At 36.4% G+C, this 15,625-nt stretch overlaps 1 protein-coding gene across 1 annotated transcript in view; it reads right to left on the reverse strand.

Moving 5' to 3' along the window:
- Window positions 1–738: 738 nt before the first annotated feature.
- The window catches only part of LOC113069741 (cadherin-7-like), a 29,892-nt gene continuing 15,005 nt past the window's right edge, over window positions 739–15,625 (reverse strand). The window contains exons 3-9 of the mRNA XM_026242856.1: window positions 9,972–10,266; window positions 6,757–6,876; window positions 5,656–5,823; window positions 4,989–5,176; window positions 2,304–2,557; window positions 1,163–1,299; window positions 739–752 (exon numbers count right to left, since the gene is read on the reverse strand). Of these exons, the coding sequence (XP_026098641.1) occupies window positions 739–752; window positions 1,163–1,299; window positions 2,304–2,557; window positions 4,989–5,176; window positions 5,656–5,823; window positions 6,757–6,876; window positions 9,972–10,266 (1,176 nt within the window). The remainder of the gene's footprint in view (window positions 753–1,162; window positions 1,300–2,303; window positions 2,558–4,988; window positions 5,177–5,655; window positions 5,824–6,756; window positions 6,877–9,971; window positions 10,267–15,625) is intronic.

The raw sequence follows: 15,625 nt of genomic DNA on the forward strand, positions 1-15,625 counted from the left end.
TGCTTCTGAAGAGATCCTGGCACACATAGCAACTTTATTCTCAATGTGCCTTTCAAATATAGTTGCCCTTAGAATCTAAAATATCCATTTTCAGAAATTAAGATTTCCTCCTTTATGATTTTCAGGGCCATTAACCCCTTACCTTACATCGCCTAAAGACAAATGACTTTGAGGCTACCTTTGGTATCTAGCAAGCCTCTGTCTTATTCTTACAGACAAATAAAAGAGGACATTTCAATCTTCTCTGCCAAAACCCATTTTAGAGACTGTGGATGCCTCTGACAATGACTGATTGTCTATGAGGGCGAACCTGCAAACTTTAGTTAAGTGTGTCCGCATTTATGGATATGGGTTTAAAATGTAACCACATGTGGATATTATTTCCCTCTATCACTCAAGTCAATATGGTTATGGCTGTCTGTGGAAAGACTGCAGGGGATGGAGAGAACATGCACTTGAGTGAAGGTCACGGTGAAATCAGCATCAAAAGTTGGACAGGAGAGGAAGCTGCAGTTCTGGCCATCGGCTACAATCAGGACAAGACTCGATCAAGCTACACGGATTCTGGAGATGCCAGTGGACAGCGGTCACCTTAGCTGCGCAGCATCTGTTCACAGCCTGGCCAGAGCACTTGCGTGGATTGAACGCTTATGCTATATGTGCCGTGCGGAAAGATCACACACGACATAAATGAGGGACACGGTTTGAAATATTGATCACCCAGAGCAGTACTAACTATTAGCCCCAGCAGCCTTGGGATAATGATATTCATTGTGAAATTAAAGACTCAAATTTGATGAAAGATTTCATCCTAATACAATCTGATATTGCAAAAGCTGCTCAAAACTTCTCCATACAAACCAGAAGTAAAGGTATCTTTCAATAAAAGAACCCTCTGAATGGCTCACTTATGAAGGACAAATCAAGCAGTAGCAGTTTCTGTAACTGACAGACCTTGTTTGACAATAAATAAAGAACACCACAGCACATCTACTGTATATAAATCAGACCTCTTTCACATATCGTATTTTGTGTTTAATTTTTTTTTGTTTCCGCCAAGAAACGTAATTATTTCAGTGTAACTTTCACAAATGTTCAGTAGACCTTCAAACCATAACAGCAACCATATAAACCAGTTCAACAATAATTTGAGGTCACTCACAGCTTTTAATAGCCAGGATGGTGATGTTGTGCACAGCATTGGCTTCTCTGTCTAAAGGCTTAGCCGTGCTGATGACTCCTGTTGTTGCCTCGATGTTGAAAAATCGCTCCAAATCTGTGTTTCTGTCTATTGAATACCTGGGGAAAAAAAGTTTAAATGAATTTCAAGCTTTGACTTTTAAATGAATTCTATTGATATGACCTGAAGTCACATCCCCAACAGCGATCATTATTTTCAGTGGCTCTTAGGCACAGAACAACTTAATTATGAGCATTTGTCTTTCCCACAACTCATTTACAATCAACATTTGCATCCACTCATAAACAAATAAAATAATTTAATGCAATAATAGTAGCACTAATGACTTGCATATGTATCATCTTAGGCCTGTTTTACATTAACATGCATTTATGTGGTTGGTTTGAAATGAGATAGCACTTGACCCTATTGAATGTGTAATGTAATGTGTAAGTATACTCAAGACACACTGTGACATATTTTCTTTATGCATCTATGTGAAAAATATTATGGCCACTACAATTCAAAAGTATGTGATCAGTAAGGTATATTTTTTTTAACATTGATTATAATAAGATTATTTTTTCTTGAGCAGCAAATCAGCATATTAGAATAATTTCTGTAGGATCATATGACACTGAAGACTGAAGTAATGGCTCCTGAAAATTCAGCTTTGCTATTACATTACATTACATTACTTTTTTAAAATAATGATTAAAACAGAAAACAGTTACTTGAAATTGTAACAATATATCACAATATTCCCAGTTTTATTGTATTTTTTTATCAAAGTGCAGTGTTGGAGAACAAATCAGTCCAAAAACGTATAATCTTACCAACCCCCCAAACCTTTAAACAGTAGAATATGTGAGTTTTTGCAAGCCATTTTGCACAGATAACTGTGATCAGATTTCTATCCGTAGACATATTAGACTGCAAGGGGAGAATGCAATTCAGTTAAAGTCAGACTAGATATTATCTCGACACCAGAATCGGGTATTATTTTTTATTAAGGTTTTAAAGCTTTAATTAAAAATGATGTAGTCTTTCTCGAGATTTAATCTTGCCTTCATAAAACCAGTATCATTGTGGTTTAAAGTCATTCCACGAGGCCATGTTCTACCTAATGGGACTATTGGTGGAGTCTGGGTCCAGAGCAGAGACGGTTCCTATGATGGTTCCCACTTTAGCAGCTTCAGAGACCACCATTTTGCTGAGCGGAGAGGAGAAGATAGGAGGCTCATCTACATTCTCCACAGTCAGCCTCACCATCGCTGTATCACTGAAAGGTCCTTGAGACAAGAACCGTGGGTCTATGTTCCTGTTGGATGCCTCAATTTTCAGAGTGTAGCTTGACTTTGTTTCAAAGTCAAGATTCTGAGGTAAAGAACACAAAAGGAGGGAGGGAGAGCAGAGGAAAAAGTTTAGAAATATAGTTCTGAAATTATAAACAAGGGCAGAGAATATGTGGTACGCATCCAGGCAAGTCATAAACAGAGTTCACATTTGAAATCTAGCTGTGATGTGTGTATGTATATAATGCGTCCAAGAACCCTTGATCCACTCCTTTTAGCTATCATATTTCATTTAAGTATTGTTATCGATTGACAGGACAGAAAAGAACAGTGTCAAAGCAGTACATTGATTTTAAGACAGAGATACATGATGCCGAAAATGTCTTGTGGAATACTTTCTCATATAGTCATTTATCACTCCTGTCTGCCGTAATATGCAGCACATTGAAAACTACCTTCCGAGCCTCCTTCATATCACTGACAAAACATAACTTCCCTGAGGGTACAACAAAGCCAAATCCAGTACTTGCGAATGTTTAGCTGCACTTTTAAAATGAGAAGTCAGAGTCAGTTTATTGTCAGTTCTATACTACATAGTTTCCCTGGAAACCACAGTTCAAATATAAAATACCGCACTTTATATACAATATACAAAGTTTTCAAAAAGATTATCTTCGTATTCATGCTCATTGCATACTTTTCTGATAAAGGTTTTTTTACAAATATTTCAATGTAATTTCTCTCTGTAAATGTCAAGTGGTGTAACAAAGTAAAAGTAATAAAATACTTTCAATATAGCTTGAATACACTTGAGTGCACAAATCTGGTCCAGAAAAAAAATATTGTTTTCAAGATATAAAAATATTTAAAGTTTTTAAATTTGGGGATTTTGGAGTTTATTAATATTTTATTAAATAGTAATATTCTGAAACAGAACTGATGCATACTAATGCATATTTTTAAAGAAACAGTAATAAATGAATTTGCCAAACTCCAATGTTTTTCCCCCAAGCATTACAGCCTTGGAGAGGCCCCCCACCAAAATGTATTCTTATTCAGAAATTTAAAAAAATAATTATAATAAAGATAGCTGTGAATCATCTTGATTTGGGAACAAAATAATAGTGTCACATTACTGACACATATAAAAACATATACATACATATGCTAGAATCAAAACACATTAAACTATAATATTTATATATATATATATATATATATATATATATATATATATATATATATATATATATATATATATATATATATATGTATATATATATATATATATATATATACGCCTGCAACAAATTCCTCTGTATTATTATTTTTTATATCTATTAATTATGATGCATAAGCATGGGGTGGGAGTAAGGTGGGTCAAAGCAGTTGAGGAGCATGATAGCCTGTGGGAAGAAACTGTTCTAGGGTCCAGTAGTTCAGGAGTGTATATGCTCCTGAGGCTTCTCCCAGAAGGATTAAAGGAATAAAGAGCTGAAGGCCAAAGTATTGTCCTTCATTTTGTTACTAACTTTCTTTAGACACTGCTTCAGGGGAAATAACATGCTGAGCAGTCTGCACTGTAGGGGCTTCCAGTGAGAGGAAGAGCAGTTTCCAAACACTGTTGATTTCCTGAAGTCAACAATTATCTCTTTTGTCTTGTTGACATTAAGAGATGGTTGTTGACTCCTCAACATTTTTCTAGATCTCTCATCTCCTCTCTGCATGCTATCTCATCATTGTTATTGATGAGCCCTTGCACTGCGATGTCATCTCTAAAGTTGATGATATGGTTGCTGGGGTTGCTGGCAACCAGGCTGAGAGTCAACAGTGAGAACAATAAAGGGCTGAGGACACAGCCCTGGGGGACACCGGCAGTCAAGGTGACAATTTTGGAGGTCTGGTCATGGATCCTGGCTGCCCAAGGTCTGTTTGTCAGGAAATCTGACAAACAGCTATGAATTTCATTTTTGAAGAAAAAAAAATGCTATGCAATATGTGTTATCATAAAAAAAAAAAAAAAAAAAAAACAATCAAGTCAATAAATAATGAATTGTAAGATAAGTGTTATTCATACTGGACAGTTTTGCCTTTAAGCAAAATGTCAGGAGTCAAGAGTAGGTGGGCTGGAGATCTTGGGTCATGACCAGCCGCTAACAGCACTTCATTACCATGTGTGTAAAAGCAACAGGATGATAGCCATTAATGCATGCTACTGTTGAGTTCTTCAGCATTCTTTCGCCAGACAGGCACAGAGTAAATTACTTTGACAGAAACACAAAGGGCTCTTATATTAGAAATGATCCCAGCGGTTTTTAGTGTCTTCTATACACATAGCCTGAGATTAACCTCTGATAACATCTAAAGATACATACTTTTTACATCTAGCACATTTTCTTTACAAGGGGCACCCCCTTTACAGGCATGAAAAATGTATTGCCTTCAATTATTTCCTGTCATAGCAATGGAGACGCAAGTACATACGTATAAGGTTTGGACTGTCTATGGCCTACCTTCTGTAGAGTTATGACTCCTTCCTGGGTATCTTTGTCTGACGCGACCCTGAACATCCCAAGGCCGTCGCCCTCTATAATTCTGTAGTCCATCTCAGCATTTGGTCCAATGTCAGAATCCAAGGCTTTTATCTTGGCCACCACCGATGCCACAGGCAGGGATTCAGGCACAGCAAACTGATAGGATTCTGCAAAAGAGGCCCGGCAAACACACACACGCAGAGGTTATTGATGATGCTATTTCTCTTTTTTCCTTCCTTATCGCCTAGCTGTTAGGGCCAGGTCTGAACTAATAATGTATCTCTCTGCTCCGTAGCAGGTAAGACACTCTCTAGATATAGCAAGCACGAGGACAGACTAAGCTCTACACAATCCCAGACACATACTGATGCCGATGATGGTATCGTGCAGCTAAAAATAGGGACAGAAATAACTGACAATGATCTAAAAGTCCTCTATTATTAAATAAGATTGTTCCATTCTATTCAAAAGATCATCTACCTGATAATTACACAGCAACTACAATGAGCGTTTGATCCCTATAATACAAGATCAGCCTGAGCCATTAAAAATCTCAGATTGCTTGCATGCAAATTAAATGGGAAGGCAGTATGCATTAATGATGGATCTTTCTAGGTTTGTTTTAAAACCAGTGGAAGAATCATACTCCGTGAAAAACGGGGTGGGTTGTCGTTAACATCTGTCAGGGTAACCGTCACCGACGTTGTGCCTGAGAGTCCTCCCATCTGACCAACCATGTCTTTGGCCTGGATTACCAACAGATATTGGTCCCGTGCTTCTCGATCCATGTTGGGCAGAGCCGTCCTCACAATGCCTGCACAGAAACATTTTTATTGTTTTCCTAAACGTCCCGTTGATTAAAATGAAAGAAACATTGGAGGTTGTTGGTGCATGAGATGTACTGTGTAATGATAACATCCTCCTGGCCTGTAAAAGCTGTGAAAAAGCATCTAGATTACAAAATGGATCACTAACCCTCTGTATTATAGGAAGATTGAGTGTGCATCAATTAAAATAGGATTACCATTTAATAATCTAAATAGCAAAGACCTTTTCCATATTTGTAGGCCATATCATAATGGATCTCTCATCGATGAGTCAAATTCACTGAAGCCAGTACAGGACTGTAAATCAATTTCCTCTCCAAATCATTGTTAGGTTTGGAATTATCATTGCTTGGCACATCCGAAGGTGATTAAATAGTACATACTTCCTTTTGAACACAGGAAGCTATGATAAAACCTAATCAATAAGCACTGCTATTTGCTATATCTGGCTTCATTTTCCTCCACATGTTGTGGTGGCATCTCTAAAATTAGCCACACTTTAAAAGAAAAAGGAGAAAAAGTTTAATCAAGGTTTGTAATTTACCATGTTGATTGAGTCCATATGTGGAAATGACCTCAGTTACAGCTAGAGTGCTGATTACATTAAGGATTTCATTCCCTGTAATCAGGTGGTAATGTGCGCCAGTAACTTCATCACAAGTCCCATCAACTTTTTCTGTCTTTAAGTGAGTCAATCAAAATAGCGGTCTCTTGACGTTTGCATGTTTCCATTACAGGAATTTGTGGTTACCGCTTTGAAAAACAGAAAGCGTGTGGTGCTTTTCTTTTTTAGAAATGAATCTGAATTAGATATTGTACAGTTTACCTAAAGAGCTCGACTCAAAATCTTGCTGCTGGAAAAGATTTTAGTGCTTAAATATTTAGCTGCAATGGAATAAGAATGTGTAATTTGTGCGTACCTGTCTTTGGTTCCACTGAGAAGTAGGGTTGTCCTTCAAGGATGCTGTACACGACTCTTGCACTGTTTCCATATGTGGGGTCATCTGCGTCAGTCGCCTTAACCTCAACTACAGATGTGCCTGGAACGAATTATCCACGCAATTTGGTCAAATGGTACCAGACATGCACTGGCATTAAGCCTCACTTGATTAGAGAGCTGAAATCTGATGTAGCCTATCATGAAAACAGGCTCAAGTAAACCAATAAAGAAATATTAGGATGCACATAAGCAGATGTCTATTGTTCTGTTCCAGCAGATTTTAAGAAGTCTCTCCAAGGCTGTATGTATGTGATCAAAACGATGGTAAAAACAACAATAAAGAAATATTATTACAACTTTAGATAAATGTTTTCCATTTTAATATAGTTTACAAAATGTAATTAATTCCTGTGATATGCATTAAAAGAGGCTTTTCTTGTCTCCCTGAACCATCTGACACGCTGTCAGTCACAGAAACGAGGCATCTGCTGATGATGGCTAGCATACATGAAGTTCATTAGAGCATTTTGTAAGTAATTACATTGAATAAAAGAGCCACAGTGGCTTCCCTAGTGACAACAACTTTAATTTTCATTGTGCGTCAATTTTCCCAGAAAATACGATTATGCTCTCTTGAACACATTGGATGGAAACGCTTCCTTTTCACATCTTTTGCATAAATAATGAACAACATTACTCAGATAGAAACATTTGTAGTGTTGGCTTCTGCAGTATCCTGTGCCTTTCTTGATCACTGAGTACAGAGCTGGTGTTGCCTCAGTTCTCATTAAGCCATGCATCCTTGCAAAAAGCCCAGAAGGACAAAACAAATCTAATCATGAGCCAAACAACAACAACAACAACAAAAAAGCCAAAGCTGAATGTTCATTAGCCATTACTCAGACTTCAGAAAATGTCTTATTATTATCACAGTTGAAATCAGTTGTGCTGCTTGATATTTTTGTGGAAAGGTTATAGATTCTTTGAAGAATACAAAGAAGAGAATTTTGTATTTATTTCTTTTTTGGTAAAAATAAAAAAAGAGAAAGCCTTGTAAATGTCAGTTTTAATGCATCATAGCTAAGTGTAAGTAAGAATTTCTATAAAAACTTAAAAGGTAGTGTAGATTCTATACTTTATCATTTAATCTGTAGAACTGGAGCACAAAGGGAAGTTTAGCTCTGCTTTACTGGCTTACTGATATTTCCCCCAGATTTGATTTAACTGGAAAATGGCTAATGGAAAGTGCCAGGCCTTCATTTGAGTGCAATTTACAGACCGCTCCAGACTGCGGTGTTGCTCAGAAACGCAGATTATCCTTAAATGTGTTTGCTTGTAAAAAAGTAAAGGAGACATTTAGGGACAGGCCCAGATGTTGTCATATTGGTAACCTGAGCATCTGGAGGCACAGCTGAATGTACAAAAATGCAGCACCATGGCAACACCTCACCACAGGGACTGAGGCCAAATTAGTGTTACTTTTTATCTGATGGCGCAATGTGATTACATCTCTAATAGGTAACCTTGTACCTCTGCAAAATCATTTCAGACTCTTTAGATTCAACAGGCGGGTACATTTATAGCCAGTTAAGGACACCGGCATATGGTCAGCCCTTAAATACACATCATAGCGAAACCGCAGTGTGTGAAAATGATTGGATGGGAGTATAAGGCATATGTTGTGAATTTCCATTGCAGCCTCATGCTGACGTCTGGCTTGAGGGAGAGGTGTCTGGGTTAGGTTGTGGTCCTCAGACTTGCAAACAATCTCCTGTTTCTTAATTACCAAATTAAATTAATCATTTTCTCGTTAATCAAATTCATTCATCACCGGTTGACTGCTAATGAATTTAAATGGATCTATAAAGCAGTCATTGAGGACAAGGGTCGCTCGCATTCACAGAGGCTAATGGCTTTGTTCACGCCGTCGGACAGACAGTGGCAGCCAGCATGTTAATTGCTCTTATAAAAAAGCATGTCAATGCTTGTGTGATTGTCAGCTACTACGCTCCGCGTGGTCGAACTAACAAACAAGTGGCTCGTACCGAGGGCATTCATTATGTATATCATTGTTCTTAGGTGACCAACAGCAACCCCTCAATATCTAATCAAATACGTGACACAATTACCAATAATCACCATGAAATGGATGCACCAATATTTACCCTGGCTGATATGATAAACTGATATTTGTTTAATCTTTTAAACTAATTATTGATAAATGTTATAATATCTTTTTTTTAAATAAAACATAAAAATGGTTATTCATTTTGAGATTTGCTAATGATAAAATTAACAGCTATTGTTATTAAGGCAAGACACCCCAGGTGAATATAGTCTTTTTTTTTTACTAATAGGTATCGCCTTCCTCAGCTTTACCTGATTGATTATATTAAAACCTGCAAAATAATTTTTATATTGCAATTTTTCTGAAATCGAATGTTTAAAAGTGCAAAGGAGGCATTATCTAATTAATTAAGCACTAATTTGAATATATTCCCTAAACAGAAATCTCAACACTTGATAAAGACAAAATTCTTGCTTTCATTTTGTTGACATATTCGAGTCAAAGGATTTTGGATATCTCTTTTTATCACTCCATAAATCAGAAAATACTGTCAACAGCTATAAAAAAAGGAATAAACTTATAAAATATTGTATAAAACCAGGCAAATCATATATGAACAAACCCCTCTGTCAAAACCTTTAGAGTACAGATATAAAATTGTAAAGTATGGTGTATGTAAGCGCTGCTCAGTGCTAATTATTACTAATTATTTACACTACACTACACTACACTACATTACACTAATTATTTATTTTAATTTAAATCTGCAGCCATAAATAGACAACGTGCAATCAAATAAACACTTAAAAGTGTATTCTCAATGTTTTCTTTCTGCTACAACATATTATGACAAGCTAAAATCTCAAAATTTACAAGAGAATATATATATATTTGTTTTTTGCCTGTAGGCATTTTGCCTTAAATTTATATTATTATTACATTTTATGTTTAGATTACCTTTGCCATCATCTAACGCTCACTTGAAGAAAATGAGCAAGCACAATTGAATGTCCAAAATCTACCAATACTAATAAATCATTTACAAAATCTGCAGATATACAGTATTGTTTATTCCTAAAATTCCTCTTTGATGATTTGTTTTGTATAAACAAATCGAAGGCACTTACCAACAGGAGACATTTCAGGTACTTGAGCATTGTAAGGGCCATCCAGGAACTTGGGCTCATTGTCATTGATATCTTGCACTTTGATAACGAATTCTGACTCTGGTTCTACTGGCAGGTTGGTGGCCCGGTCTCTGGCCTGAGCTCGCAGTGTGTAGTAGGCCTGTTCCTCCCGGTCCAGACGCTTTGTGGCATGTATGTCGCCTGTGTTCTCATCGATGGTGAAAATAGATGTTGCACCTTCGCCGTTGAGCACGTATTTTACATTGCCCTCACCTTTGTCCACATCGGAATGAAGCTACGGGGAAAGAAGAAATGAGAAACAGTCATTCATTTCTATCCTTATTGTAACAGTTGTCGAGTTAGCATAGTAATGAGATGAGATGTACTTACGAGAAAGTATTTCTGCAGTGTTTTAAATAATAAATGGGGATAAACCATCTCCAGCAGATTTGTGAAAGTCAGCAAAAGGGAATGGACTGAACAAATGTCAAAACTCACAAGTTATTCTTCCTTTTCTCAGAAATCTCACTTTCAGTTGTTCTTTCCTGAATGTTTAGTCAGATTTGCGAGTATACAGTTGTTTTGTGAGAAACCTGAGAATTTTACATGGTTTGTTGTTTTATATTAACCATTATGCTCAAATAGTGCCAAAAATGCACATTTGTAATAAACCATAAAAACTGGCCAATTTAATTCATAGTTCAGATATCCTTATCATGAGCCCTTTTCTCTTGCCGTTACCATTTTAGGGCAACTGACTTGGTATTTCCATCACCAGTGGTGAGTGATTTTATTTACTTGTTTATTTCTTGAAAGACTTTATTTCCTTCTCTGGGGGATTATAAGCCAAGTCCTTAGCTCCCTTTCCTCCCTTTGCTTTTCTTTCCTTTATATAAATCTAAAAAAATGTTTTCTTCAAATCCACATTTCTCAGGAGACTGTCTTTCACTGTGGAACAATACTTTCATGTGCAGGATCTAGCCAGTATGAAAAGACAACTTGTTTGCTTCATTTAAGCAGTCCTGTTTTATTATAAGTCTTTATGATGCTGTTTTTCACAGACATACTCTGTATTAGCTGTATTACTTTCATGGGACAAAGTAAACCCACGACTGAATTTGGGAAAATGGCAAGCAGTGTCCTGTGGTGTGACATGCTATAATTTATCTAAAACCATTTTAAATAGCATTATTCTAATGATTGTATATTACACATGCAGTTTATGACCACATTCTCTATATGGAATTGCATTTTTAATTCATTTGTCACACCACAGGACTGCAAAAAATTAAAAAAAAAAGCTCTCATCTAGTCACATCTGGTTTAGGTTGCCGTTTACTTGCCAATAAAATAGCGCTGCTCCACATATAATGTCAGTTAATCAAAAATTACAATGGTTTCAGTGCAGGAACCGAGTGTGCTAATGACTTTTGAGACTAATTAATCAAAGTGAATGTGTGTTTGGATGTCAGTGCTGGCAATTCTCCAAGGCCAGCTCCGGTCTGATGACTGTTGTGTGGCTCGGCTCTGCATTTATTTTTTCAAATGTTTTTTTTCTGACCATAATTCACCATGATGATGACTGCAGATCATTAGATTCTGTGTGCTCAGCTATAGCACACCGGCTCGCAAGCTCATCTAAAATGATTACGATATATATATATATATATTTTTTTTTTCATCTGAATGAAGCTGTCAAACGTATTACCATCGTATTACAATTCTCAAAAGTTCAAAAAGTTTTCACATTAACAATATTTATAATGTTACAAAAGATGCCATTTTTTAACAAGTGCCATTTTGTTGAGTTTTTTATTCATCAATGAAACCTGGGAGAAAAAATTACCACTGTTTCCTTCACGATATTAATAATAAGAAGAAATGTTTCTAGCTGGCTAGAGTAATGAATCCTGAAAGTTTAGCTTTGCCATCAAAGGAATAAATTACATTTTAAAAGTTATAGATATTAGAGAACAGCTATTTTAAATAGTAATATCATTTCATACAATTATAGTACTCTTTAACTGTATTTTTTTATCAAGTAAATACACCTTTTGTAAGCATAAGAGCATAAGAAAATGAGAAAGGATCAGTGTACAATGCCAGGGTACTCCTACAAGTTCACAAAATTGACTTTCAAACACATATACAAACTTTGAAATTCTGAAGCACTTTCCTATGCAGGAATGCAACTCTGAGGTTATCTCTATACTTAGTCGTCTACATCTTGGCCTTTGGCTCTTTTCAGCACAGAGATAAAAACTAAATAAGAAGTGGAGAGAAGGAGAGATGAAAAGGTGCACGTTAATGGGCTGCTGAAAACAAGAATAACAGGCTAAAACAGGAGCGAGAGGAAGGAGGAACCGAGCCTTAGGAGGAAACTGCTGGAGGAAGCCAGTTAGGACCGTGAAGTCTCGGGATGAGCGCTCTCCTTTTCTCTCTCAGCCTTTAGTTAGACCTGCCGGCAATTTTGCCGCCCCTAACAAACTGGCCAAGTCATGCTATGTCTAAGTGTGTAAATTAGCACTGTGGGTTGTTGTTGATGGCTATGATAGCACAGCGTAACGTTTCCTTCATCTGGACCGGCACCAGTCTCACGCTGCCAACGCATTCCACCACAATAAAGAAGATAAATGAAGACTGTCATTACATCCCTGTCATCTGTCTCTGGCAAACCAGCGAGCCCAATTACGTTGTGAGATTACAAACGCTGCCTGTTTTACACACAGCTAATTTATGTTCATCTGCCTCCTTCTTGGATCCTGCAGGGGTGCCCTTAAATGACGCGCCGTCTCTTTCCCGCTCTCACTCCCTCCAAATACGGAAAGATTATGGATGTGGCAAACGTAGAAGTGTCTTGCCTGCCAGCGCACATCAATTACTTTCCTCACAATCCCACCTAATGAGTGACTTTCAAACTGAAACGAACTTCGTAATAAATAACACAACTCATATGAGCGCCGTTGCTGGAGTGATCGGCACTGGCGAGGCGTTCTCTCTGATTTACTGTAATTTCTCCATAGCGATTCAGAAGCTGTGACTAAAATTGCAGAGCAAGATATATTACAGATGGTGCCTCCCTTAATTAACTGCATCTACTCAATCAAAGCAATGAACATGCCTCTTGTCTGTGAATTAAGCACTGCAAAATAAGCCGCATCATATAGCTGTGCAGATATTATACGTTTTATATATACAAATACAAATATATAACACAAAATGTTAAGCAGCAACTTTTAATTTCACACTGATAATAAATGTTTCTTAAGCACAAAATCCTCATCATGATTTGATTTGACATCAGAATGATTTCTGAATGTTCATGTGACACTGAAAACTGTTGTAGTGGCTACTTAAAATCTAATAATATTAAAAAAAAAAAATAAAAAAAAAATACTGTACTTTTGATTAAATAAACGCAGTCTTGTTGAGAATGAGAGGCTTCTTTTAAAACATTTTTTTTTTTTTTTTAATCTTATCAACCTCAAACTTTTCTGTGGTATCATATATAAGCAGTATGAACTGTATGGAGACTAATGCACATTTACTATGTTTTACCATGCCATGTTGCAGACTTGTACTAAAAATTGATAAAGAAAATATACTGTATTTTGCAAACATCGTTTTTAACTGTATTAAGGCTACCAGTGGTCACAAAACAGCAATGCTTACTTAGGCCTATCATTAGAAATAGCATAGTTTCAGACCATATCTTTTTACTATACAGATAGATAGATAGATAGATAATTTGTCTACATTCTACAGTCTTTATAAAAACACCACAGTCAGATATTATGCAAGACCTGTGGTAAATTATCATAAAATAACTCTGAATGGCAACAGTAGGCCTACTTCATGTTCATGTTTCTAGTCATATTAGCTTCAAGTAGCAGATCAAACAACCTTCATACTTTCTGTCATTTCCTGGAGGAGAGGGTAACCTATTTTTGCAGTGATAGCATGATTAGCATTGCTCTTTGAGGATGACTGCGCTCTGTTGCAGGCTGACGAGCAGGGGAAACTCCCACCACATCAAGGTTAGCACAGTGACTCAGCATCTTGTTTGTTTAAGAATCATCTACGAGTTTTCCATATGGCTGCTGGTTAGCACTATTGCAATTAGCTTTCGTGCTTCATTAGCATCACCATTCTAAAGCTAAGGGATTTAGGCCTAACTGATTGGATGCATTAAAATGTCATTATATGTTTTGTATCATAACATTTTGTTGGGAAAGATTAAGAATACATTTTTGTTTTTTTACATCTGATGCCAGTCTGATATTATTTCCATGTAGTCTATGAATGAGAAAAGATCATACTGAAAATTGTCAACAAGAGTACCACCATGAGTGCTAGGCAAAGCTGTAGCTAGGTAATGTCTCAGAAATGAACTATTCATATGTTCATCACCTTGTATTTACCCCTAAAATTTTAAGTGCAAAAAACAGCACTTGCATTTGTCTGCCATAAATGCATTGCAAGACACGCAAAGGAAGTGAGTTATCTTGAGACGATCAGAAATGGGAAATGTCTTATACTACAATTAGCATTAACAGGTATGTGCAAATTATACATTAACAGGGCTCCATACTGCGACTAAATGGTTTGCTTTTTGCGACTTTTTCCTGCAAGTTTTGTTAGAGCTTACAAGTTGCCTTGCTTTCTTAGATTATTCACTGCTATTTGTGTTGTGTGTGAGAAAAATCTAATGACACACACTTCAAAAACAGAAAGAAACAGCACTACCTTTCTGAGCTGTTTATAAGTTTGGGCTAACATGCAGTGCAAGCTCAGGGCAAGTGTATTATTTTCAGATCGACCTCATAACATCACTGTTCAACTGTGCTGCGATTTACTGCATTAACACTAACTATAACCATGGTACTTTTGGGGGGTTGGGATTGTATATTTATAATTAATGTTGTTTTATTATTGAGATATATTATTCATATATATATTGTATTAAATGTGTAACATAAGAAAGGGAATATAATATATATATATATATATATATATATATATATATATATATATATATATATATATTATTCTACAATATAGACTATAAGTAAATTTACCTTGTGTAATGAATGTTTCATTGTCACATTACTAACAACATATGCAATTTTAATAGTATCTGCACTTGGAATGAAATATTGCACTTGGAATGAAATATAATGAACTATGGAGTAAAATATTAACATTGCGAGTATGATTTGTTTTTGTCCCTACCCCTCTACAAAATCGAACAATCAAAAAAAAAAAATTATAATAAAAAATTAACTGGGACATAAGAACATAATATTCACACCAACCAACTAAACTAAACTTTGATTTGTGTTCACACTAAAAGCTCTTAACACAGACCTCTAGCATAAAGGACGGAAGTGAGGCATGTTACAAGTTTGTCAGCTGTCATTAATAGCTGTGTAAGCACATAAGCATAGACCCGCATGGTCTCATTAAAACAACAATTGCCTTAGAGATACCCTTGGCTCACCATTTAAAGGTGAAAGAAACCCAGCTTGGCATTCTGTAGCCGTTCGTACGTCAATGCTTTTTGTTTGTGACTTCTAACGGCTAAAGACAGAGCCGGGACGCCCATTGTCTTCCCTGTTCCAGGCTCAAGTGATGAAAAGCTTTCCAATGTCATT

The sequence above is a fragment of the Carassius auratus genome, unplaced genomic scaffold (assembly GCF_003368295.1).
Source record: "Carassius auratus strain Wakin unplaced genomic scaffold, ASM336829v1 scaf_tig00002509, whole genome shotgun sequence".
Classification (NCBI taxonomy): Eukaryota; Metazoa; Chordata; class Actinopteri; order Cypriniformes; family Cyprinidae; genus Carassius; species Carassius auratus.